Raw genomic sequence first — 26,853 nt, 5'->3', positions numbered from 1 at the left:
AATGAACTTAAAGGTACAAGGGTTTCATTCTTCACAAACCATGCAAGAATGGGAAACTATATTGTTCTTGCTGCGTTTGATATCTATTTTTGGAATGTATTCTAAAAAATCATATCAAATGCAGTCTTAATTTTTAAGGGCGAAGTGTTCGGGATCCACAAAATGTTAATGTTGAGAAGATGAAATTACAGATATTTGTTATGGGTCTTGATGTTTAAGATCATTAGTGGACGATCAAAGATGTGTTTGGTATGATTTCTTGGAATGCATTATTGACCTGGAATGTAAACAAAACGCAACCTTAGTTTACTTGTATGATAATCACTCTTGCAGTCTAAAAATCAAAATTCTGATGATGAATTCTTGAAGTGTTGATCACCTATTTCTGTAATTAAACTCACTATAGACTCAATATTCTTAGATGAAAAATAAATAAAATAGGCTTCTGGCCTCCTATGGATAAAACCCATTGGAAAATTTCTGGGAAAATTGGGTTGGATAGTCCTTCCCACCTAAAAAAAAAGGTTGGATAGTCCTTCAGCCAAGCCCTATTTTCAGGGCAAGAGAATTTTTTCATGGGCCAATGGTCAATAAAGGTTGAAAGGACGTGACCAATTGGGTTGGGCCCAACACCCATGAAAGAAAATTAATTCCAGTGCTTAGAGGAAAATGGGTTTCAATGACTTTAATTTTAACCTACGTCTTTACCCCTATTAACTCTAGTGAGGCTCTAGATAAGGACTATGTTTTAACTCAAGAAAGTATTAGGCACTGTACGGGTCTGGTTCTGTTGAGCTAGTCTTCTTTTAGTTCACCGAAGTCCCAATATGAGTGATGGGGTCTGATAATACTTTGGCATGCCTAAACTTGATCCTGTTATTTCAATTAATCAAGGAAATTGATGGGAGGTTAATCACTTATGAGGTTGATTGGCTGTCAGGTACCTGACAAAACTATCATCTTCTGCCTGATCTTGCATATGAATGGGCTTAGAGGAGGTGGGTTGGATTGAGTTGGTGGGCATATGATCCATTTGTTTGTAGGTCAACAAAACTAAACAAATTAATATTGTCAAGGTAGAGGGTTGGTTATGCTGGCAGTTTTCGATAAGCTAGCGGCAAGTACTAATCACAGGGTTAGACACAAAAGAGAAATGGAGTCTTTTCCGGTGGAGGAGAGAAGATAATAGATGATGGCACCTTAGCAGTGTACCCAACTTTTTCCCTATTGTTAAACATTGGGATGGAGGAAAAGAAAACAAGGAACAAGAAGAAAACATACATGGAGGAATTACGTGGTTTGATCGCAAGCCTACGTCCATGGGGAGAATTAAAATCTGTTTTTGAATATATTTTCTCTGACTTTACAACCCTTTATATAAGATATCATCACCAACCTCACCTATTTCTCAGGATACAAGTTTTATTGACACAATACAACTCAACACTTACTCTTAAGTTGGAGTATAAACATGATGGATGTCGAACTTGCTTAGAAGAAAATGATATTGCTCTTGACTAAGAGCTTTAGTAAAAGTATCTACCAGTTGCTATTGGATGAAACATGAATTGTTTACATTTGTCGAGCTTATAATTTGTATTAACCTCATGGCAATTAATCTCAATATGCTTCATTCATTCATAAAAGACTGGATTTGCTATAATATGTATAGGTGTCTCATTTTCAAATTATAAATCCATAGGCTCTAGATGTAGTAACCCTAAGCCCTTGAGTAGATAACATAACGAGATCAACTCATAATTAGTAGAAAATCATGAAACAACTAATTACTTTTTTCTCAATAGAAAATTGACCTCCATTTGAGATGATATATGCATAAGTTTTGTTAAATAATAAATGAAACAATAATATTTCTAATTCAAAAGTGCGACCACAAAGAGCATGTTTGATTTAGAATAACCCATAGGAGGTAGAGGAAAACAAGAAGATGATGAGATAGAAGGAGATGTTTGCTTGTGTAAGAGATAGTTTAGGTAAAGTAACAATTTTGAGAAAATTGTCTATGACTATATGAGATGAGATAGAGAAAGATGAGGGCCAGAGGTTTAGCTCTTAACGTGATACATATAAGTATAAGGTAATAAAATATAAAATTATTTTCTAATAGATATAGAGAGACGAATAAATAGGAGGGATTGGTTGCAACTTTGGCACTGACCCGGAGCATCAATTGACTATTCAGTACAGGAAGATCCCCTTTCGAGCCGTAGCAGCCCATCAAAGAAGTACTTGACATCCGATTCTTATTATTGTGCACCGGCTCTTGGAAGGCAATTCACCCTACTATAGAAAGGGAGAGCTTCCCAGCAATACAAGAGCATTTTCCAAGCATAAAATCACAAATTTTTGGGAAAGAGTGAGAGGGAGAGTTTGACAGAGAGAAGTAGGGGAAAGAGTTATTTATGTGAGATTTAAGGGAAAAGGATAATTCGGTCAACAAAATCTTAGAATTTTCCAATGGAGAAAGGGAGATGTATAAGCGGAACTGTGAGGGGATAGGGAGAGAGAGAGAGAGCTCATCCTCTAGTTTGATATATCGATGTATATCCATAACATGCTCTAAAATTACTCCTAGATCTTTATCAGTGAAGGGGCTCCTAGGTTGTGTGGCATTTACGTTAGCATGGGGGCCAATGGGGGCCAATGGAACCATGTGCACGATTTTAGGGGTGTATGTTTGACCTTGACGGTCCAACCCGCCCTAAGCCCAAACAGGGCTTGGGCTAAGATTTTTGGCCTTGAGAGTGGATTAGGGTTGAAGCCTCGGATTGAGTTTGGCCCTCCCAACCCGACCCTGACTTAGAGTTGATGTAAGGGAAATATAATAATATATCATAAGATAAGCAATAAGGATTAGCATAGAGCCAAAATAGAGTTCTTGTCATTCTTGATGTTACCATATACCATTTGGAATCGAAAGTAGTTCGTTTGGGCTTTTGATTCTCTATGATCAAAGCCAATCAGAATCAGCCTAGCCCTGATTTAAGGCTAGGGATGAATTTTTCAGACTCTAAATTAGGATTGGGCTAAGGCCTGGGCCTAGCTAAGAGTACTTAGATTTGGACTAGGTTTTAAAAAACCCGATCCAACTTAACCCCTATGCACTAGCATTGATAGGGAAGATGCAAGAGGATCATTTCACTGCTACATGTGAGAGGAGCCAGGGAAGGCGTTGCCAGGCAGCATTCTTTTTCCTTTTTTATTATTTAATTGTGTGTGTGATGGTTAAACGAGCGGGTTGAAATCGTCTGCAATTCCGATTTCGTACAATTCCGTGCAATACCACCTTTAGGCGGTGACACGTGTATTGATACCAATACAATGGTCCAGATCTGGTACAACTAATAAAACATTAAATCAGTGAAGAGACATTTAAATCATATTTGGACCATTGTATTGGTATCAATACATGTGTCACCGCCTGAAGGTGGTATTACACGGAATTGTACGAGATCAGAATTGCAGACGATTTTTTTCCATAAACGAGCACTCACTTGCCAATTTATTTTGAGGTAGAAACACTTGCCAACCTTACATCCAATTGACATTAGATACCATGATGTGCGTATGTGTGGCCAACCTTGCATCCAATTTATCATTGGGTACACGTGGCAAACTATAAGCCATATCAAGTTAATGTGCTCTCACCCAATTTACAAGTCAGCAATAGTGTTGATCCTTTTTTAATGGATTAGATCCTCACAGTTGAAAGAGTGGTCAAACTTCCTTCGGTTCCTAGACTCTTAGTCCCCTTCCAAATTTGAACTAAGAAAGACTATATCAGTAGTGACTAAACTTCTAAGGCAAGGAAGGAATAAACTCTTACCAGAGGCAAGCAATACCGATAGAAAATAGGTTTTCGCGGCATAGGAATTCCGATCAAAGCAATCAATCCAATGGAGCCGCCACCGTTCCACCACCACCACCACCACAACAATAACAGGTACGCTCCCGTCGCACCCCCTAGGCTTTCCGGTGACCGTAATTTCTATCACCACCACCACCTCCCACCGCCTCCACAACCACCACCACCACCACCACCGCCGCCGACACAACCTCCTTTCCCTCCTATTTACCATCATCACCACCGTCACCCTTCACAATTTCCTTTACCCAATTCCCACCCAATCATCGAAAACGACCCTAGAAGACAATACCCCTTCGAAGTCGAGCGCCTTCCTAGGGCTCCCGTCTCCGATCGTATTATCTTCGATCATCACCGCCAACCTCAATTCCCAGATGATCATCGCCATCTCCCCGATGCATGGGACCCACCACCTCCTAGGGTTCCTCCTCAGCTTCCGAGGACTTTCCCTGTTAATTGGGAGAACGAACCTACTCGCAATCCCTTATCTGCCCACCCAATGTCTCCCTATCGGTCTGCATCAGATGGGAATTTCAATGATCGGAAGAGATTTGTTGATGATCAAGAAAGTAGCCAATTTCTTGAGTATCCAATGGATGGGTTTGAGAGGAATCAGAACGATGAGTTCTTCTATGATCAGAGTGATAATCGTGTTAGTACTAGTGGTAGTAGTCATAGCAATTATTTCCGTAATCGTATTTCGTTTGATAACTCTGTGTCGACAAGGAATTATGCCCAGTCGGTGGGCAATCATGGTATGAATTTCAATTTTGAGTCTGACAATGGGCGCTCCCGGGATGGTAGAGGAGCAGGAGATTGTACGGATGAAGGTAGGATATGGGTTTCGACGAGGCCAAATTCTAGAGATGCAGGTACTTTTGTTAATGGCATTGAGATTGGAGATAAAGAGATTATGGGTGAGGATGATGATCGAGTTGTTTCGGGGAAACGTTTTCAGTATATGACGAAGATGGGGAAATTTAATAACAGGATTGGCAATGAGGGTTCCCAAGAGATTGTTCATACTCCGAAGAAGAAACCGCAAAAGCTGAGTGCTTTACAAAGGATTCAATTAGGGAAAGCCACTCCTAGGAAGTTGCACTCTTCTGCTTATTTCGATGACTCAAACTCGGGTTCCTTTAGATCTAAAGGCCCTCTGGTGTTTTCGGATCAAAGATCGGAAGAAGAAAGAGTAAGCAGTCCCGTTGAACTGGATGTTTCTTTCAAATCTAATTCCCTTGTAGCAAAGCAAGTTGTGGCTCCTTCAAGTCCTGTTGTCGGTTCTAATGGGTCAAGCATACTTAAGACTAAGAGGATAAACAAAGTCATGACGCCTGTTTCAGTTTCACCAAGTAAGGGACCCGTAAGTGGAGATGGCTCCTTACTTGGTGTGGATGATGCCTCAAGTTCTGACAAGGGTCCAATGCATTTGGAAGAAAAACATACAGTTTCTGGTACTGCAGTAATGGATGATGTTGGTTCACAATCTTGTTCAAGTGTGGTCAATCTATCAATTGGGAAAAAAGCAAAGGAAGGATCTCCTGGGGATATGGCTTCAACCAAAGCTAGCATTGATATTAATGCTAGTCCTGGGAAGAGCACTGCAAAGATTAAGAAGAAGAGGAAAATCACAGCCTCACATTCTACTTTGTCCAGTTCACAGGCATCTGAAATCCGCAAAAAACCAATAAATGCTAATCAATCCACGAGTGGTGAAGATGCTTCCTTGAGTACTTGCAAGGGTAGAATGTGTCTAGAAGAGAAAATGAGCATATCTGCTGTTCAAGAAATTGAGAATGTTGATTTTAAGCCTTGTCCAAATGCAGCCACTGTATTGCTTGAAAAGGATGCAGTCCAAGGATCTGCTGTTGCTATGGTTTCAGGAAAGGAGGACATTAAGATTGTTTCTGATGTTGAAGTTGGACCTAATGTTGAGAAGATTATGAAAGACAAGAGTGATTTCCCAGGTTTGTCAAGTTCACAGGTATTTGAAATCCATGAGGAAGTAGTAAACACAAATAGCTCTCTACGTGATCTGGATCTTAACTTAGATCCTCCTAAGAACTTATGTCATTTGGATGATAGAGGTACAGTTTCTGATGCTTCGCCTGCAAATGATGTTGATTCGCATGGTCATACTGATGGGCGCACTGCAGTGCTTAAGGGTAGTGCGGTGCAAGGTTCTCCTGAGGTAAGGATTGAAAGGACAGGTGATGCCAATGTTGTTTCAGATGGGGCATGTACACAGAAGAGCTGTGAGAAGACAAAAGTCAAGTCACCACCTTCAGCATGTTTAAGGTCACGGTCATCTGAAAATCATGACAAAACTGTTAATAGAGATAGCCCCATGGATTGTGTGGATGCTGTCTCAAGTTCTGACAAGGTCCCTGTGGATTCAGCAGAGAAAGTTACCATTTCAGGGACTGAGACTCTGGGTGATATTGGCATGCAGCATTGCCCATATGTAGTTGGTGTGTCACTTGGAAGCAGTGCTGTGAAAGGATCTCCAGAGGCTACAAATTCGGTTGTAAATGTTCGGAATGTTGAATCTAATGTGGCATCTACTCATAAAATTAGAAGGAAGAGAAAAGCTCAGGTATTGAAAATTCATGAGGGGCTTAGTAGTAGAAATAGTTCCAACAATTGTGAAGATCCTACTTCTAGTTTAGACAATGTTCCATCACAATCAAAAGAAAAATCTAGAGTCTCTAATAGTAAGAATATGCGTAATGTCTCTTCACTGCCTTTTTCAAATGGCATTGTTGTTACAGATGAGATCATCACAGTGAAAGGATCTCCAAAAGCTGTGAACTCAGCAAAAGGTGTTCTAAATGCTGATCCTGATGGAAGGCGTGTTCCTAATATTGAGAGACAGGGGAAAGGCCTAGATTCATTTCTGGATTTGTCAAGTTCACAGGCACCTGATACTCATGGGGGGGCCATAGATTCTGGTAACCCCATCCCTGATTCGAATGCCATCACTGGTTCTGAAAATATTCCTGTTTGCTCAGAGCAGCAAGTTTCAGTTTCTTCTATTGGATATGTGGATAGTGTTGCCTTGAAGCCTTGTCCAAATGAGGTTTCAGTTTTGCTTGAGCACAGTTCAGTTAAGGAATCTCCAAAGGTTATGGATTTTTCTAAAGAAAGCTTCAGTGAGAGCATTACAAAACTTGAGCATCCTCGTCCTGATTCTTGTTCTTTTGTTGAGGAGTCAGCTGTCCTGGATCTGCAGTTCCCGTGTCTGTCAGGTTTTAGAGGTGAGCATCTAGATAACGCTATTCCTGGGGTGGTCATGTCCAGTTGTCAGGAATATCCTCTTCAAGATAATATTTTAGGCAAGGAAAGTGGAAGAGGAAGAGAACAAACGGAACAAGATGCATCAAAAGTAGATTGTATGCTTGGCAGAGAGAACTCCAAAGATTCTTGTGGCTTGCATCCACAGGCACAGGGCCAACTGGGTGGGGTGCCTTTGGATATCCAGACTTCTTGCTTAGATGAGAGTCCCCCCAGTACGGCCATGGAAGACAAGTCTACATCTAATTATTTGTCTTTGAGCATAGATATTATTTCTGACTCCAATGGGGAGCAAATGGAGGCTGTGCCCGATAAAAGTTCCGAGATAGAATCTCCAGAATCTTTGTCTAAGTTTCCAGAGAAACACATTCTGAATGCTGAACAGTCACTGCCTAACATGTCTAATGAAAATATTCACGGGGATAACAATAAACCAGATGAGAAGACCATTGTGAAAGATGCATTTACCGTAACTTCCCACAAATTATGTGTTTTCACTCCTGATGTCAATATGGGATCAGATAAAAAAATGCATATTGATGGGTCCATTACAGAGAAAAGAGCATCATTTACATCACAGGGAGCCAGACAATCACCGATCCCAAAAGTGACAGTTGGAGAATTGAATGGGAAGAAGATTTCCCAAACTGCTGGAGTTCCTAGGGCTTTTCAAGGTCGATCATCTTTGGTTGCAGGTTCATTTAAAGATACAGCTCCTTCATCTCACATTGCAAATTTGCGTACATGGCAGCGAACAGATAATCCTTCTGTTTCCTTGGCTGGAAAAAAGTCAAGTTCAATCGCCAGTCCTTCACAAAGGCAGTCTCCCAAAAAGTTTGGAAAGGTACAGAGCACTTCTTACATCCGTAAAGGTAACAGCCTTGTAAGGAAAGGTGCTCCAAACGTTGCTTTTCCCCAAGGATCTCATAATTTGAGTACAACTGTTAATCAGTTGAGTGCTGTGGATAGAGATAAAACCAAGAAAATTACTGCATCTGAGTGCAAGGGTAACAGTTTTGACCCTCTGAGTTCTTCAAGAAAGGGAGGAGCAAATCCTTCTATTGAGAGTTTGAAAACACCCCCATTACCGCATTCCAGCAAGACACAAAACTGCACAACAAAATCATCACAGGATTTTGTGTATCACTCATCGAAGAATCCTCTTTCAGAAGGTGGTTCAGAAGCTACTCCAGATTCTACAAAAGTGACTGAAAATGAGGATGCGTCCAAGCATGCAAAAAGTTCGGAAAATCAAGCTAGTGTGAGCAACAACTTGGGGATTCAAAGTACCTTAAAAGATGGTAATTCACAGTCTTCTAAGAAGAACATAGTGTATGTGAAGCATAAGTCGAATCAATTGGTTGCTGCTTCTAGTCCTGGAATTCAGGATCCATCCATCAATGTTCCTGAGAAGACCCAGGCGTCATCTTCTTCCATTTATTCTGATAGCTACTATAAAAGGAGCAAGAATCAACTTATTCGAAATGTTCAAATTCCTGGAAGTCAGGTCAAGCAATCCATTACCATCCATGATGACAGTTCAAATTCAGAGGGGAAAAGGGTTTCTACAGTTCCATCCGTAAAATGCAGTAGAAGTCTAAGTAAGAGAAGGCCCCATAAAGGTTGGTATTTATGAAATCTTTTATTATGTTTCACTGAATTTCCTTTAACAAGTATTCTGCATTTAAAGACTTTTTTTTTTTTTTTTTGGGTGAATAAAAGCAATGGTTTAAGTATTTATATCGCTACCTTTTCCATTTATCCCAAATAAGCATCATACTGGTCCTAACATGTGTAATGTTAAGAGACACATATATATCTGAAGACAAAAAATAAAACTTTATTTCTTAATTTGTTCCTTTGTTCTCTGGTAGTCAAGATAAACTGAGAACTTTTGTTTTACATTAAGATGAAGCAGAGTCATGATCTCAAAATTATTAATGACCCCAATAGATCTATGTAAGTTAAAGAATAGCATGGCACAGCTGATTTGAGGATCTTGTAGGCTTCCTTCAGTTGCAAGGGAAATAAAGGGTAGGGAAGTGAAATCAAATCAATACAAAAGTAGAAATTTTTGTAATCATTACCTCACATGGTGGTGTAAGTGTGTAACCAACTACAAACACACTAAATTTGGTTATTAAAATTTCACTTTGCAATAAATAGTGATATAAATTACACATATGAAAAATCTATTTTCCAAATATGGAAGGAGTTTTAGATAGATTATAAAATCATGATTACAAAACTTTCTTTTTCTTTTTAAAAGTGATTTCACTTTCCTTTACCTGAACCAAAAAAACCCATAGTTAATTAGTTATAAATCCATCGATTTTAGATGGAATGTTTGATTAGTGTAATAACTTCTGCCTGTTTCAACCTGTGACTTTTCTACTTTTATTGCTTTCTGATTTGTCGTCTTATCGGGTTGCAACAATTGTTTCATTTGATAGGATACCGTTGCACATTAATCTGTACCTGCTAGATTTTTTATTGCCTAGTAAAATCTAAACCTTTTTATGCTTTTAGTCTTATCAATATGTATATGTCATGTGTGTCCACTGGAGGAAATTTTTGGACAACTCATTAAATTTTTTTTTTCCCCAATTTACTTCTGCAGGCTTGGGAAAGACATGTAAATCATCGAAATCTTCTTTGGTATGGACATTGCATGGAACAAAATCAGAAAATGAAGACAAGAAAGCGTTGCAATGTCAAAAGGTATGGCCATGTATTTTCCCTTGGAAAAGAATGGCATACCGGAAGTATTGCAGATATGGTTCTGTTTCAATGTCCAATAGGAATTCTATCTCACATATCAGGTATATTAGATCGGAATCATGCTCTACTTTCCCAGTTCGCCTTTTAGTTTAAATTCCATTCTATTAGCACATGTTTGCAATCTTAATTTGAAGCACTGAATTTATTGCTTTCTTGCGTTCAGTAGGAAATTGCAGCTTTCAAGGAAGCGGGATACAGTTTACACAAGATCAACTGGTGGCTTTTCTCTTCGGAAATCTAAGGTGTTAAGTATTGGTGGATCCAATCTAAAATGGTCAAAATCCATCGAAAAGCGCTCAAAGAAAGTTAATGAGGTTCGTTGAACTGCAGAGAACATGGATCTTTCCTCTTAGTTGGATGATCTATCTAAGTGAAATAATCTTGCTCATAAACTGCCTTCTTTATTGATAGAATATGCCAGGGTCTTATCATAGATTCATAGTGCATTCTGTGGAAATCATGTTCCTTGAGAATCTTTAGAAAACCATGGTCATTTGCCATGTTGTTCCTCTGTAACAAGCAATGCTGTTACGGTCCCATACTCCCATTAATTAATCCTAGTTTGTCAATTGTTTTGATTCTCACAGAGAAATTTGAAAAGAAAACAGGCACTTTTCTGTTCAATATTCTGGCATGGTACATGAGTTTGTTCTCTTTGAGAATGAATATCATCTGTGCCCCTTAATGTTTATAGTTGTCCAAGTACATAGTTTATTGCATTCTGTACCAATATTACTATGTTCAACTTCCTTTTCTTGCGGGTGGAGATGGTTCAATTTTGTTCAGGTTCCATAGAAATAGGAGACAAGACTTTGATATTGAATGCTTGAACTAACGTGAATAGTTTTTATATAGGAGGCTACATTAGCTGTTGTTGCTGCAGAGAGGAAGAAACGAGAACAGAAGGGTGCCTCTGCTATTGCCGGTGCAAAGAACAGAACTCAATCTTCCCGTAAGTCAGGTCATAGTATAGAGCTGCGCCCAGGTAGGCCCGAGCAACAATCCTGGTGTAGCAGATGCACTTTAGCCAACATTTGTTATATGGAATTTTAGTTTATTGTGATGACATGCATATCTTCACTTAATTTTTATTTTTTGAAATGAAATATAGTGACTATTGAAGTATCTAACTTTTGTACAGGAGAGCGTGTCTTCCGTATCGGTTTTGTCCGATACAAGATGGATCCATCAAAACGAACACTTCACAGGATTGCAGGTAGTTTTATACCAATGTATATTGTTGCATAAAATGTGACATCTGTTTCAACTGTCAAGTTTCCCTTGTGTTTTGTGGACCCTCTATGTTGTGGAGTCTTAAATAACTCCAGTGGAGCTATGCAAAGTTCTACTTTTTGGGTCTTTGATGCTGCATACTCCATGACTGGTAATTATTTTTAGTTTGGTTCCGTTTTAGTTCTTTTCTTCTTAATTTCTCACATGTGGTATAATTATATTTTGGAAGAATGATAGAGGTAATGGAATTGATCCTGACAAGATATGATATTGTTTATATCGGGGTTGGAGAGAGGCTGTATCGTGCCCAAGAAACGGCCCATCTCCAATGAGCGCCAAAGGTTGAGCAAGAAATGGGAGAAGTGCTGAGGGGGCATCTCTTTAGTCCCACATTGGCAAGGGAGTAGAGGCTGGGTTAGTTGATAACCTCTAGCACCCCTTCCATATTCCCAGCACATTTAAAGCCATGAAGCCCATGGGCAGAAGCGGACAATATTGTGGCTTATTTTGTATGAGGTTGGGGTAGTATAGGCTATGAATTGGAAGTGGAAGAATCAATTGAATTCTTCCAGCATGTCATCTAGCGTAGCTGATTTCTATATTATTTGGTGAGGTTTCTCTTATTTTTAGATACCCAATGGAGATTCGGTTGAAAAAAAATACTGTAGTTGGAATGTTAATATGGAACTCCAGGGGGGTCACATGCTCATACGGCTTCTTTCCATCTTTTTAGGTGTTTGTTTTGAAAGTTCAAAACTTGTATTCTCAATTTGATTTTGGTCCATTTTGGAAGCTTATTCAGCTGCCTTTTCAATCGAGAACACGATTGCAACTTTTTGCATTTAATATTATCACTGGCTGTCTGTAGGGTGTCTGGATATGGCAGAATCTCTCTTTTAGGGACTTTCTTTAAATAAGAATTTTGATTTATAATCTATTTTTGAGTTCCATATTCAGTCTTTTTGGGAGGGGTTAAGCAATAGTAAGATAGATGCTTAAGTTAAAATATAGAAAGTAATTTAGAACACTTTTAAAGATAGCTAGTCTAGTAGATTTTTCATGTCTTTTCTTTGTCTTAAGGGAATTCAACAAACGACTGTTAGTTTGTGGGAACCACTAAATATGAAAGCATTGTCCATGGTATATTTAGATTTCTTAGTGAATTGAACCGGATTTGCTGCTCTTGTGTACTGCTTTTGTGGTTGGTTCCCTTGTTCCACTGTTAATTGTTGCTCGCACAGAACCCTAGGAGATTAGTTCCTCAATCTCTTTTCTTTCTTCCTTTGCCCCCTCTCTCTTTTGTGTTCCTTCTCTGTCCTATATTTATTTTTGTTACCTGTTACAGGACCAGCCTTCTATCCATGAACAACTAGCCATAATTTCTCTCTTCCATCAAAATTCTGGCCCATTTACTACTTTTACCTGCACTTTTAGCCTTATTACCTTCCTTTAGTCCTTACTCTGAAATTCAAAATCCCAGCTGATTGGTTGATATAAATTGAAGTTTCTGTTTGCTGTATGTTCACCCAACTAAGATCATTACGCTCTACAAGAAATGTAATTGTTTATTGTCTCAGGCCCTATGATTCATTAGACCTGGCTGCATATAAAAAGGTCATGTGCCACACATCTCAACATGGCACGATGTGTGGCTAGCATGACTCTGGTGAGAGGAAGGAAAGAAGTAAAAAAAAAAAGGAAAGAAAAGAAGAAGAAAAGTAAAATGAAAAAGAAAAAACGATTGATACTAGTTACCCCCACATCCCAAAAAAAAAAAAAAAAAAAAAAAGAAGAAGAAGAGAAGAGATGATAATGAAAAGGAGGAAAAAAAAAAAAAAGATATATCGAAAAAAGAAGAAAAATTAAAAAATTGATGTGAAAGAAAAAAAGAACTAGAGAGAAGGGAGAAGAAGAAAAAAAGTAAAGTGAAAGAAAGAAGAACAGAAGAAGAAAATTAAGAGGAAGAGCAGGTGATAATAGCTATCTATCTGTGGCCACCGGTGGCCACTACTGCTGCAAGTCAAGGCTCTGATTCTCTTTCTCTTTGAGACAAGTACAAGCCCCAACTTGGGCCTCCTTTGAGCAAGATACTATTGTCTTTAACAAAATTTAAAGGGGAAAAACAATCCCCACACCAGCAGCGACATGCGCCCCCTCACACACTCCTCCTTGACACCTACTCACCCCTCAAAAAAAAAAAAAAAAAAAAAAGTGAATCATAACCCTCCCTCTCCCTCGCTCCCATCTGTTGGGTCTGGCGATTCCATCCCATTCGACTGGCATGGCAATGCCCTGCCCTTTAAATAATTAAGTGTCTTCAAATATGCATAACTAATGCATGTGTGAATACACGTATATGCATATATGTAACTCCGTATACAGACATGGTAATTGTAAGGACATATCTACATGTATCCTTTTATTTTTTGGTCTGCATCCCTGTGTCTAGATTTTGGCTAGTTTCCGTGTCTGACACTCTTATCTGTTTTTTACACAGAAGACTTCTGCCTATGTTTATAGATCATAGCTTAAGCTTGATTTCATCATGCCCAGCAAACTTGTTTGTAAAAAATCTGACCCTAGAACCCATTACTCCGGTATCCTTATCCTAGTACCAGTAGGAGACAAAATCTGCATAAATATCACTCTCTCTCTCTCTCTCTCTCTCTCTTCTGACATAGCTGATTGCTTGTTTTTGTTGAATTCTTGTCTTCACTAAGTTGGGTCATATTCAATTGTGGGCCACCAAACCATTATGTACTACATTAAGGTTGTAGAGGAGAGGTCAGAACCTCTAGGGAGAGGGGTAGGAAAGGAAGCACTAATCTCCTGCCAGTCATGAACATAGCAATTTATGGAAAAGCCACAAGAGCGTCAATGCTGGATGCCTAATGATCTGTGCTTCCAATGATGCATTCTGTGACCCTCCTAAAAGGAACATCACTTGCACTGGAAAATGAGGGCATGAAGGGATTTAAGGATCCAATCTTCTTAGATGCCGACCAAGAGAGTGGGAAAAATCTTAGTTTTTTTTAAGTACCTTAATCTTGATATCAATCCAAAACTTAATAAATTAGATTCCTACATTATGGACATGATTATGAATTTAAGAGAGTTTTTGTCACAATACAGGGTAGACATCTTCACGGTGGGATTGTGGATTTTTTTTTCTCTATGATTGTAATGCAAGAGTTTTAGAAATTTATCAAGTCTAGAAATTATATGTGACTGTATCCTTATCATCGGATAAGTATGGGGCTGTTAAAAGTTCAATTAGATGCAGGGAAATCTGAGAAATCAAGTCTAGAGATGCTTTAATCGGTCAATTAGGGAAGAATTGTATTGGGTATTTCCACTAAATCTATGCCCTCTGGATGTCAAGTCCCGTATAGGACTCTACATTCCATTTATCTTTGGATTTCACTTGCTATCACTGATATAAGGTCTCCCAATTGCTTGAAGGATGATTAATTTTAAACAAGGCGAAGGGCAATGGTGCAGCAGCCTGTACTGCACCAAACTTGAGCAAAAAAGCAGCAACAAATAGAAATTAAAAAATAGTGTGAAAACGAGCTGTACCTAGAACCTCAATTCCTATATTTAGTCGGAAAATAATGCTGTCCAACAAAGCATCAAACTACCAAACAATTGTCTACAATCTTCAGAAAATGAGTTGAGGATGCTCTTAGGAACATACTATATTTGTTTCAAGTTGAGCTTTGAAGCTTTATACGGAGGCTTCTTGGCTAGAAGTGAGCTTATCTTTCGGGCTAGCAATATGTGGTTGATCAACAACAGTTGACTTTAATCTGTTAAGTTTCTTCTGTTTAAGGTTTAAGATCTCGCTCTCGCCCCCATCTTGCTGATCCAAAAAAGAGAGATCTGGCGAGATCTCTCCGAGATCATGTATTTTTTTCCGATCGACTCGGTGATTGGTCTCGGTGGGCCATATGGTCTTTGTAGCCCCTGAAACTTGGTATTTACCCTATTTTAGGACTTTTAAACACAATGGAAACATCAGTTTTTAAAAAATCAAACCTAGAACGGGACTTTGACTTCGTACCCTATGGAAGTATTCTCCGACTCTTTGGACCTTAGGCCAATATGCTCTATTTAATAATCCACATTCCACAATCAACACATGACACAACATAATCACAAGAATTTAGAAGACATCATAGATAATTACTTGATTGTTTAACAATTAACATTGATGACTGATGAGTCACATTCACATACATTGAAAATTAATGTAACTCCAAATGTGGATGAAGAGGTAATATCTTCTACTCTTTAAGCTTCAATGAGTGTAGGAATGGAGATCCTCAAGCAAAAGCACCAAAATCAAAGTAGATATAGGCGAGATCTTAGAGAGATTTGGCGAGATATAGGTGAGATCTCGAGATCTCGGTCGAGTTTTTGTAACAATTATAACTTGCCATACATCTCGTCTCACCTTTTTTAAAAAGAAAAGAGATTGGCAAGATCTTGTCGAGATCTTAACCATGCTTCTGTTAGTATGGGTTATTTCCATTTAGTTTTTATGAGTTTCCTTTAATGATGCTCATTTATTCACTAATCTTCTATAGATGAGTAACTAGTATCTATTGATACCAAGAGATTGATGATTTTGTTTATGGAGTTATCCTTCCATCATATCCCTCGAGAGGGTCAGGGTTTTAAGTATTGGTAGGTATCATATCATATTGGCTGATACGTATTGGTCTCGGTGGGCATCGATACGATACTCACTAATAGTCTGATACAATACTTAATTTTCAAAAAAAAAAAAAAAAAAAATTGTATTGACCAATATGGGATTGATACAGTCTGATACGTTTCGATACAGTCCGATACAGTTAAGATACACTTGATACACCTACTTTAAATGTGCAAAATATAAACTGAGTGAGATACGAAACTGAGAGCGGCTGAAGGCCTTGGAAACTTGTTTTTTCTCTTCGATATGAGTTGAAGGAAATCATCAACATAAAAAACAACCTTAATCTTCACCATTTCAACTACTATGGGGGCTTATATTGCTCAAATCATGGATCGAAAAAGATTTGGGCGAATAATTGTTTTTTCTTTGTTATGCATCGCTAGATTAGATAAAAACGATTCAAATCCTTGCATCAAGTTGATATATATGTACATATTGCATAATAAGGTGTTTTATACTTCAAAATTATATTTTATATGTATCAATAGTACATCCATGCATTTCTTGACCATTTTCATGTGTATCTTTAGCATCTTGCGTCTCTCCGATATGATATGATAGTATGATACGATACGTCTCTTAATATTGCCCCTCCGATACAATACCTGATACCAATACTTAAATACTTGGAGAGGGCAGTTAAAATTCTCCCTTAGGAAATTTCAAGCGCTCCCGCTCCCATTTTGTAGGGCATTCCATGCCCATTCAGTAATGTAACAATTTTTGGTCATTGTTTCTTTTAGATTATAAGGTTTATTAATTAGTAAAATAAGAAACCAGCCTCAGGATTTTCTGTTTGTTTCCTCTAGATGAGAAATCAGGTGTTGATCCCCAGTCAGGAAAGAACACCAGGAAATCTGTTATTCCAAGGAGGTTACTGATTGGCAACGATGAGTATGTTTTCGTATATCTTATACAAATTTGTTCTGGAACATTATCTGTGAGATTTAGTTGGTTGTGCATTCATGCATTTTAATATTGAACAGATATGTCAGAATTGGAAATGGCAACCAGCTTATTAGAGATCCAAAGAAACTGATTCGCTTCTTGGCGAGTGAGAAAGTACGGTGGAGTCTGCACACTGCTAGATTGCGGTTGGCTAGAAAACAACAGTATTGCCAGTTCTTCACAAGATTTGGGAAATGCAACAAGGATGATGGAAAGTGTCCATATATCCATGATCCTACTAAAGTTGCAGTCTGCACCAAGTTCCTGAAGGGTTTATGTGACAACTCAGATTGCAAGTTGACACATAAGGTCTTTTACCATTCAAATGCATATGGTTCATTACAACTTACAAGTTACAGTCCATGTGTGCTTGATAATAGCACTCTTATTTTTCTAAATGTCTCTTTATGTTGTAATATGTTCCTTGCAGGTCATTCCAGAAAGGATGCAGGACTGTTCTTATTTCTTGCAGGGTGGGTCTTTTTTAGGACCTTTTTTTTTTGTCTTCTTCTATTTACATAATAAATACATGGAATTCTGACACTGCTCTGAACAGGATTGTGTACCAATGAGAAGTGTCCATATAGGCATGTAAATGTGAACCCAAGTGCTCCAGTCTGTGAAGGATTCCTCAGGGGATATTGTGTTGATGGTGATGAGGTATTTCTCTATTTAATGTGAAATATTAAGTTCAAATTGCTTTACTAGTTCACTTTCTTTTTGTCTACTTAATTATATTTACTGTGTTAGGAAAGTTTCCACAACTAGCTGTTTCTCTGCTAACCATTTGTTTTTGAGACATATAATTAATGGAGCTTATGGGGGAAACACCTTGACTCAAAAGCAATCACCAATTACTAAGGTTCAGTTTTGATCTAAGAGGGGGAGGCTTCTTTCATTTTGCTTGTTCAATAACTAAAAATCCTAGCTAATGATTGGTGAGGATCACGTCTTAATTTGGATTGTAAATTGATTCATATATTTTGTGATGAGTGCAAAATATAAAGTTGTCTCAGATTCAGATATAATATGGAATTTGTCCATATGTACGTTTAAGACTATCTATGTCAATTCTCATCCATTTGAATTTAATTCAATTAGGAACTTAAATGTATTATATAAATAGGGTAATTTATATATCTGGTATAAAGTTTTTCATGGATGGAAGTGGGATGGGGAGATCGGCGAGAGAGAAAATAAAGTTGTGGGCCTTCTAGAATAACAGGTCGCCTTTGGCTTGTCTCCTAGCTAAAGAATCTGCTATTGGCTGAGATCTCCATTGGAAGGATATCTCTGGTTTATAAGTTAGGCACTATGGAAATGGAATCGAGAGCTTTTTTTTTCATGAAAATGATATCTGAAATTAGGGATTGCTGCATTGGAGAATTGATTTTGTCTAAAAAATTAGTATACCCAACCAATTTATGTTAAACAATGAGATAAAATAAACTTTTTATTTTATTTTATTTATTTATTTCACTGAACATGCAGTGCCGTAAGAAGCATAGCTATGTATGTCCCGTATTTGAAGCAACAGGTACCTGTCCTCAAGGGTCCATGTGCAAGCTTCACCACCCGAAAAACCAAAACAAGGGCAAGAAAAGGAAAAGGTCAAAGGATCGGAAGAACAAGAGAGGGCGTTACTTTGGGTCCCGGTTTACTGATGCTACTAAAAACAGCACAGTTGCTTCGAACAAGCCGGCTGTACAGAACAATGGAGACATTTTCTTTGAGGAAGGAGGATTTGCTAATTATATAAGCCTTGATTTCAGCGATGAAGAAGCTGGAGAAACTACCAATATTACTGATATGTACACAACCTTGTGTGACAGTGAGCCCTCTGAGTTAGCATCGGATGATCTGGGTGATCTCATTAAACCGGTTCGTATCTTAAATAGAAAACTGACATAGCAAAGTTCTTTCCTGTAACAGTCTAAAATAGGATCTGTTGCAGGAAATATATCATCTGTTGTAAATGGTCAATGGTGTAGAACAGGCAAGCCATTTATTATACTTGTATTTATCACCATGTGTATTAGTACATTTGTGAGAAATGATATTAGTGCAATTTTTTTGTGGTGTTAAAATGAATGAATATGGTGACGGTAGAGTCTGTTAACTGTTCTGATGATGAACTAGGGAGCTTGGGCTCAATTTATTCAACCAGGACAATGCCTTCGCCTCTTGCTTTTGATGGTCTGCAACTTTCTCTGGAACAAACAAAAATCTTTTGATTTATTGAATGACAGTTTAGTGTTCTCCCTTGGAACCAAATGTTCTCTCCTAATTGGAGCACTTTTACCCAAACCATGAAAGTTTATTTTCATATGGGAAGTTGGCTGGAGGGTTTCATGTCCTCCCATTTGGTTAGCTCCATTGGATGATCTTTAATTCTTGTTCAGAGGAAAAATGGGTTCAGGATTCCTGTTTCCTTTTATGAACATAATGAGACTTTAACAAGAGAGATTGGCAATGTTAAAATCATTACTTACCACTGTTAAAATCAAAGAAGCCCTTTTATTGAATCCCAGGTTTTTCTTTCCATTCTCTAAAACGGGTCTAAGCTGTGTGGGTCCAGATCATTCTACGTAACCAACCTGGTGATGCCTTGAGAACCAGGGAGAAGCATCTCAAGAGTATGTGATAAAAAAAAAGAGGGCAAGAGATCGCTGCCTGTTGCATGGTGACTGCACTAGTATAGGCCCAGTGAAAGCACATGCAAGGGCATCAATATGAATGTGATTTTAATTTCACAAGAGATGGGACAGTAATGCAGGGGCCACACGATCAGGCAGCTTTAATTTTTTCCCCTAAAAATAATTAGAATTACATAAATGTTTCTAAAATGCTACCCCTTCTTTTGTGCATCATAAGGTGCACACACAAGTGGCCATTACCAAAGATTCCAAGTAGAGGGCCAAACCTCAGGTTTAACCATAAATCCAATGGTGAATAAAACATCTAATGGGTGCCAATAGCTCCACAAAAATGTGAACTGCCAATAGCTAGCGACATTTTTGTGTGTGTTTTCTCTACCACATTCTCATTCTATGGAGAAAAAAGCCTTATCCATAAATAAAAGCTATCAATTCTTTGGGTCTATACAAATTTGCTTATGAGCACTTACATGACCCTGAAAACTCAGATCCAAAACAAACCAATACTCAAAAAACTAGAGACCAGTAACCCTCCATGGCTGCAAGCTCCACTTACATGGCTTCTTCCTCAAGTTTCTCCATGTTGGGTTGGGTTGGAGGGAAGAAAGAACTGAAAGGGAAGAGGGTATATTCTATATCAGCTCAACAGCAAACGGAAGTACAACCACCTCCAGCAAATGTATCACAACAGCAACAAGAGCAAGTGAAAGTGAAGCAACAAGAGGCAAAGCCACTAAGGCCACAGGAACCTCAATTGAATGCTAAGAGTAAGAACATGAGTAGGGAACTCGGAGGACAATGGCTCAGTAGTGTTACTCGTCATGTGAGGATCTATGCTGCCTACATCGATCCAGTAACCTATGCCTTTGATCAAACCCAAACAGATAAACTCACTCTCATTCTTGATCCTACCAATGAGTTTGTATGGACTGATGAGACATGCAACAAGGTCTATGCCTACTTCCAGGAACTTGTTGATCACTATGAGGTAGATTATCATCTCCTTTCAGATTCTCATTACTTTCATCCTTCATAAATTGTCTCTTGGTCTATAAAGTATTTGAAATAACCCTACATTAGTTATCTCTTCCAAACAACTGTGACTAGACTCAGAAAACTGAAAGTTCCAGCAATTGAAATGTATCATTCTTAATGTCCATCTCTGTGGAGACTGATTACCCATGTCCTTGTTCTTCTTGGATAATTTAAGCCCTAATATTGAATTCCCAACTTCTATACTGCAAATGATGATAGAACAGGATTCATTTCTTTCATAATGCATTCGATTTATGAGCATATATGGTTGGAAACTTTAAAATGGGGAGTGCAGCAAGTTAAGTCCTTCAACTGGAGATCAATAAACCCAATGGATTTTCCTTGTCAAGTGACTCTGGTTTAACTCACTACTAAAAGCAACTGCTCTTCTAGAGAATTGCTTGCTCAGCTTAACATTAATCGAAGGGAGGAAGGTACCAGTAATTTGAGAGAAAATCTCTGGAAATTCAATATTTTGTCAGGAAAATCATTTATTTAGAGACTTTTACATCCTAGAAATGAGAACCTTGCCCTGTAGCTCATAACATTCCAGTAGTTTTAAGTATTCTTGTTGCTCAAAATCGAGAGTAGAAACACCTTATGTCTCATTAATTGAACTCACTGTTGCTGCAACTGAATTTATGTTTGCTGGTTATTTGTAATCAGGGAGCTCCATTAACAGAATATACTCTGCGTCTTATTGGTTCGGACATCGAACACTACATTCGAAAGATGTTATATGATGGAGAGATCAAGTATAACATGGAAGCCAGAGTCCTAAACTTCAGCATGGGGAAGCCTCGTGTGATATATAAGAATGAAGATGACCAAAGTCAAGTTGTACAATAAGTGGAAAGAAATATGTAAACAACATGCATTAACATAAGAGTATAGTAATCAGTAATGAGACTCTGTAGCTCAGCTTATGGAAGTTTATGCACACAAGATTCATAGACAATCTGGCTTATTTCAGAGCTTGGTTAAACTGGACACACCCAAGTTTCATCCTTAATCACAGATGGAGATAAAAAAAATTGGGCAAATCTGGTCTGGAAAGACTGAAGGGTATCTAGTCTGGCACAAAATTATATCACATTAAGGATTATATGGAAATTTTGACCATATATCTAGTAAATAGTATAGATTTGTCAGAAGTCGAAATTCAGACATACACCCCCCATATTGGTGGATTCCCTACTTATTTTTAGCTGCTCATTAGTTTCATTTGTTCACTGGATTTCCAAAACTTTATTTTTTTCTCTTGACAAAGAACCCCCCCCCTCAATTCTATTAAATAAATAAATAAAATCCCTTCCTTTAAAAAAGACACAAAAATCCTCTGTAGGGAGGCTGTGAGTGGCAGCGAGTATCGAACAACTTAGGTGCATATCAGGATTTTCACTATCACTCACTACTAGTCGCAGAGGATTTGAATCCCTGAAAAAGGGTTGCGGATTTTTTTTTTTTATTTATCTTTTTTGGTTCAGCAGCTGTAGAATTATGTCTAGACTGGCACAAATATTTGTCAATTGGCAAATTGGATAGAACTGTAATTTTGTAAACAGGTTGACCCTTGGTCGTTACATACATATGAAAGCTGAAAGCTTAGGCAGAAATAGAGTTTGTCCAGTAGTAAAACAAAACTTTGAAAAACAAGCAAAGATTGTATTAGTAGTCGACTCTAAACTCATAGGCTAGGAAGGAACAAAGTCAACGAAGGCAAGAAATCCCAAGACCAAAGAGGTTTTCACGGCAAAGGAAATCCGATCAAAGCAATCGATCCAATGGAGCCGCCACCCTTCCACCACCACCACAACAGGTACGTTCCCGTCGCACCTCCTATGCTTTCCGGCGACCGTAATTTCTATCACCACCAACAGCACCACTTCCCACCACCACCACCACCACCACCACCGACGCAACCTCCTCTCCCCCTTCTTTACCACCATCACCATTGTCCCCCTTCACAATTTTCCTTCCCCAATTTCCACCCAATCATCGAAAGCGGCCCAAGAAGACAACATCCCTTCCATGGCGAGCGCCCTCCTACGGCTCCCGTCTTCACTCCATTCCCAGCTGATCATCCCCATGTCCCTAATGCCTGGAACCCACCACCTCCTGGTGTTCCTCCTCAGTTTCCAAGGACTTTACCTATTAATTGGGTGAACGAACCACCTCGCAATCCCTTCCCCGCCAACCCCATTTCTTCCTATCGATCTGCACCAGATTGGACTTTCACTGATCGGAAGAGATTAGTTGATGATCAAGAAAGTGGCCCTTTTCGTGAGTATTCGATCGATGGGTTTAAGATGAATCAGAACGACAAGATCTTCTATGGTCAGAGTGATACTCGTGTTAGTACGGATGAAGGGAAGATAGGGGTTTCGACAAGGCCGAATTCTAGAGATGCAGGTTCTTATGCTAATGGGATTGAGATGGGAGATAAAGAGATTACGAAGATGGGGGAATTTAATAACGGAGTTTGCAATGAGGGTTCCCAAGAGCTTGTTCATATTCCAAAGAAGAAACCGAAAAGGAAGAAACTAAGACAACTTAGAGCCTTACAAAGAACTCAATTGGGGATAACTACTCCTTGGAAGTTGCACTCTTCTGCTAATTCTGATGACTCAAGCTCGGGTTCTGAAGTCCCTCCGGTGTTTTCGAATCAAAGATTGGAAGAAGAAAAGGTGAGCAGTCCCGTTGAACTGGATGTTTCTTTCAAATCTAAGAATGGAGGGTTTTTTTTTTTTTCTTTTTCTCTTGGTCCATAAAAAAGAAATATGATGTTAGAGATTCCTGCCTTTATCTTTGTCTCTCAAAAACTAATATAGCCAACCATTTCATGTTAAAAGGTGAGATTAAATGAATTATTTTCTTAATTTTGCTGAACATGCAGTGCCGTAAGATGCTTAGATATGTATGTTCAGAATTTGAAGCAACAGGTATTTGTCCTCAAGGGTCCATGTGCAAGCTTCTCCACCCAAAAAACCCAAAGATGGGCAAGAAAAGCAATAGGTCAAAGAAGAAGAAGAAAAAGCGTTACTTTGGTTCTACGCTTACTGATGCTACTGAAAAAGTTACAGTTGCTTCTAACAAGCCGGCTGTACAGAATGATGGAAACATTTGCTTTCAGGAAGGAAAATTTGTTGATTATATAAGCCTTGATTGATGTTGGGGATGAAGAAGCTGGAGAAACTACCAATATGACTGATATGGTGATAGTAGAGGCTATCTGATGATAATTCAACTGCATGACAATAGTCCGATGACATTTGACTCGGATGACATTGACTGTGAAAAAACAGGACAACACCTTCTTCACTTGCTTTTGAGGGTCTGCTACAATGTTAAAACAATTTTCAAAGGAACCAAATGCAAAGCTGTAGATTTAGTCGATGATAATTTTGTGGTCTCCCTTGAACCAAATGTTCTCTTCTCCTAATTGAAGCACTACTTTTATCCAAATCATGGAAGCCTGTTTTCTTATGGAAGGATGGCTTGGAGGTTTCTTGTCACCCATTTGGTTAGTTCCGCTGGATGATCTAGAATTCTTGTTCAGAGGAAAAATGAGATCAGGATTCCTGTTTCCGTTTATGATCATCATGAGACTGTTAGGCACAAGAGAGCCCGGCAATGTTAAAATTATACTTCTTACAGTAAAATCATAGAAGGCCTTCAATGATATTAGCTTTTGCTTTCCATCCTCAAAGATGGGGTTCCAGATCATTCAGAGTAACCAGTTGATGCCTTGAGAACCAGGGAAAAGCAATCAAATTTTGATAAAAGTAATTAGAATTACATAAATACCCGTGAAATGCTTCCCCTGTTCTTTTGTGCATTATAAGGTGCACATAGAGGTGAGTAGGTGACCATTACCAAGGATTTCAGGTCGAGGGCCAAACCTCATGTTTAACAGAAAATCCAAGCTCAGTAGGTTTGATAAGAAAATGTCGTTCCTTTTTGTGTTTTCTCTACCACTCTTATTCTACTGAAAAAAAAAAACCCCTATCCATGAATAAAGGATATCAATTCTTTGGCTCTTTACAATTTTCTGCTGAGTACTTACATGGCTCATAAATCAAAGATACAGAGCAAACCAATACTTAATAACTAGATACCAATCCTCCATGGCTGCAAGCTCCACTTACATGGCTTCATCAAATTTCTCCATGTTGGGTTGGGTTGGAGGGAGGAAAGGACTGAAAGGGAAGAGGATCTATTCTATATCAGCTCACAAAAAACAGATGTACAACCTCAAGCAAATGTATCACAACAGCAACAAGAACAAGTGAAAGTGAAGCAACAATAGGCAAAGCAACCAAGGCAACGGGTAAGAGTGAGAACATGAGTAGGGAATATGGAGGGCAATGGCTTAGTTATGTCACTCGTCATGCGAGAATATATGCTGCCTACATTGATCCAGAAGCCAATGCCTTTGATTAAACCCAAACAGATAAACTCACCATCATTCTTGATCCCACCAATGAGTTAGTGTGGACTGGTGAGACATGCAACAAGGTCTATGCTTACTTCCAGGAACTTGTCAATCACTATGAGGTAGACTATCATCTCCTTTCACATTTTATGTAATTTACGTATTAATAGTCTCTTTGTCTAAAGCATTTGAAATAACCCTACATTTTGTCAAAGTTAATGCTTCTGGAGAGAAATCGTTGTTAACTCTCTTCCAAACAACTGTGACACTAGACTCAGATCTACTAAGCTAGTTTTTAGTGGCATTGTAGAGTGACATTCTGTAATAACATATTAAATTTCATAATCGGAAAGCTGAAAGTTGCAGCAATTGAATTGCATTAATTTTAATGTCCATCTTTGAAACAAAGTACCCGAAGTCCTTATTCTAATGATCTGTTGTCTGAAAACCAAAGTTAAGTTGATTCTTGGTGGATATTTAGGCCCCAACTTTTGAAGTCCGAATTTCTATATTGCAAATGATGATAGAACAGGCTTAGTTCTTTCATGATGCATTTGATTTATGAGCCTATATATAGTTGGAAACTTGAAAAGGGGGTTTGTTACAAATTAAGTCCTTCAACTGGAAACCAATCACCCAATGAATTTTCATGTTCAAGTGAATCTGACGTACTTAAACACTTAAAGTCACTATCGGAAAGCAACAGAAAGGGATTGGACCTTTAGAACGTAGGAATAGTATAAAAGCTGATGCAATACATAAGTAACTGATCCTTAACAGAGAACCAACTGGTCTTCTAGAGGGTTGCTTGTTCAGTCTAATGTGAAGGGAATTGCCAATAATATGATGTGCATATCTCTTGAGACTGGTAGTTTGTCTGGAAAATCATGATTTCCCTGTTCATCTTGTGAGCACTACCATAAACCACCCAAAAGGGTGAAAGGGTAAATGTAAGCCTGGTTATGTCGACTACACCATTGTTAAGGACCACTCAGATGGAACAATTTTAGTCCATTTTAACTCAGGAACAAGGTATTTAACCCTAGCTATAAAGTTCTTTTACTTTGAAGCACCTTTCTTATCTTTATGCAGCATTTCCCCATCACTTAATTCCTGCAAATACTCAGTATTTGGTAATGAAGCTAAGTAACAAAAAGCTTGTGTTTTTATTTCCTAGAAATAATTATTTTGGGGTCAACGGGGAATATAAATTTATTAATTGAAATTTAGTGTTGCTGTGACTGAATTTAGTTGCTGGTTATTTGTAAGCAGGGAGCTCCATTAACAGAATACACAGTGTCTTATTGGTTGAGACATTGAACATGTTGGGGTACAATGTCCTGTATTCCGTTGCTTGCATTTGTGGGCTGATTCTGAATGACTGTCCAGAGGCCTGCAGTTCCATGCAGAGGTTCAGGGGGCGGCAAGCCCCGAGGAATTTTTTAGGATTACATGAGTATTATGGTGAATTGTGCCTATGTAATGTTCGCTATGAATTGTAGCAAATAAGAAGTTCATTCTTTGTAATTTGTGCAAGAGGTGTGAGGACAAGTGCCTGTAACCCTATACTCCATTGATACTGAAGCAAATCTCATCTCACCATGGATGTAGCAATCTTGACAAATCTCACAAATCTTTTCCTTGTGTGATTCTGTGTTTGTGATTTCCATTATTTTCTTCATCATTTTAGGTTTCAATTCCTACGGAACAGCACATCCAAAAGATCTTATATGATGGGGAGATCAAGTATAATATCAAAGCTAGGGTCCTAAACTTCATGGCCTCGTGTGATATATAAGAATGAAGATGATCAAATTCAAGTTGTACAATAAGTGGAAAGAAATATGTAACAGCATGCATT

General features: G+C 38.4%; 3 protein-coding genes across 5 annotated transcripts; all 3 read left to right on the top strand.

The window, feature by feature from the left end:
- Nucleotides 1-3,797: 3,797 nt before the first annotated feature.
- On the top strand, nucleotides 3,798-18,952 carry LOC122060748 (uncharacterized protein At1g21580). Of its 3 annotated transcripts, none has more exons than XM_042623858.1 (10): nucleotides 3,798-8,802; nucleotides 9,801-10,002; nucleotides 10,128-10,275; nucleotides 10,817-10,946; nucleotides 11,103-11,177; nucleotides 16,727-16,811; nucleotides 16,904-17,174; nucleotides 17,296-17,338; nucleotides 17,422-17,525; nucleotides 18,357-18,952. In XM_042623858.1, exons 1-10 carry the CDS (start codon nucleotides 3,918-3,920, stop codon nucleotides 18,774-18,776), a joined length of 6,363 nt encoding a protein of 2,120 aa, XP_042479792.1. In that variant the 5' UTR covers nucleotides 3,798-3,917; the 3' UTR covers nucleotides 18,777-18,952. The 3 variants fall into 3 exon arrangements, with proteins under 3 accessions (XP_042479792.1, XP_042479787.1, XP_042479797.1); XM_042623853.1 differs by having other exon boundaries at nucleotides 10,125-10,275; XM_042623863.1 differs by having other exon boundaries at nucleotides 3,799-8,802; nucleotides 10,125-10,275; nucleotides 10,817-10,913.
- Nucleotides 18,953-19,970: 1,018 nt separating this feature from the next.
- Nucleotides 19,971-21,515, top strand: LOC122072120 (NAD(P)H-quinone oxidoreductase subunit M, chloroplastic). Its single transcript, XM_042636675.1, has 2 exons — nucleotides 19,971-20,510; nucleotides 21,224-21,515. Exons 1-2 carry the CDS (start codon nucleotides 20,058-20,060, stop codon nucleotides 21,404-21,406), a joined length of 636 nt encoding a protein of 211 aa, XP_042492609.1. The 5' UTR covers nucleotides 19,971-20,057; the 3' UTR covers nucleotides 21,407-21,515.
- A 147-nt stretch (nucleotides 21,516-21,662) lies between these two features.
- On the top strand, nucleotides 21,663-26,526 carry LOC122072119. The gene is made up of 2 exons (XM_042636674.1): nucleotides 21,663-23,244; nucleotides 23,454-26,526. Exons 1-2 carry the CDS (start codon nucleotides 22,342-22,344, stop codon nucleotides 23,724-23,726), a joined length of 1,176 nt encoding a protein of 391 aa, XP_042492608.1. The 5' UTR covers nucleotides 21,663-22,341; the 3' UTR covers nucleotides 23,727-26,526.
- Nucleotides 26,527-26,853: the final 327 nt, after the last annotated feature.

Source organism: Macadamia integrifolia, chromosome 2 (genome assembly GCF_013358625.1).
Source record: "Macadamia integrifolia cultivar HAES 741 chromosome 2, SCU_Mint_v3, whole genome shotgun sequence".
NCBI classification, from domain to species: Eukaryota; Viridiplantae; Streptophyta; class Magnoliopsida; order Proteales; family Proteaceae; genus Macadamia; species Macadamia integrifolia.
This window is presented reverse-complemented; position numbering and strand designations above follow the sequence as displayed.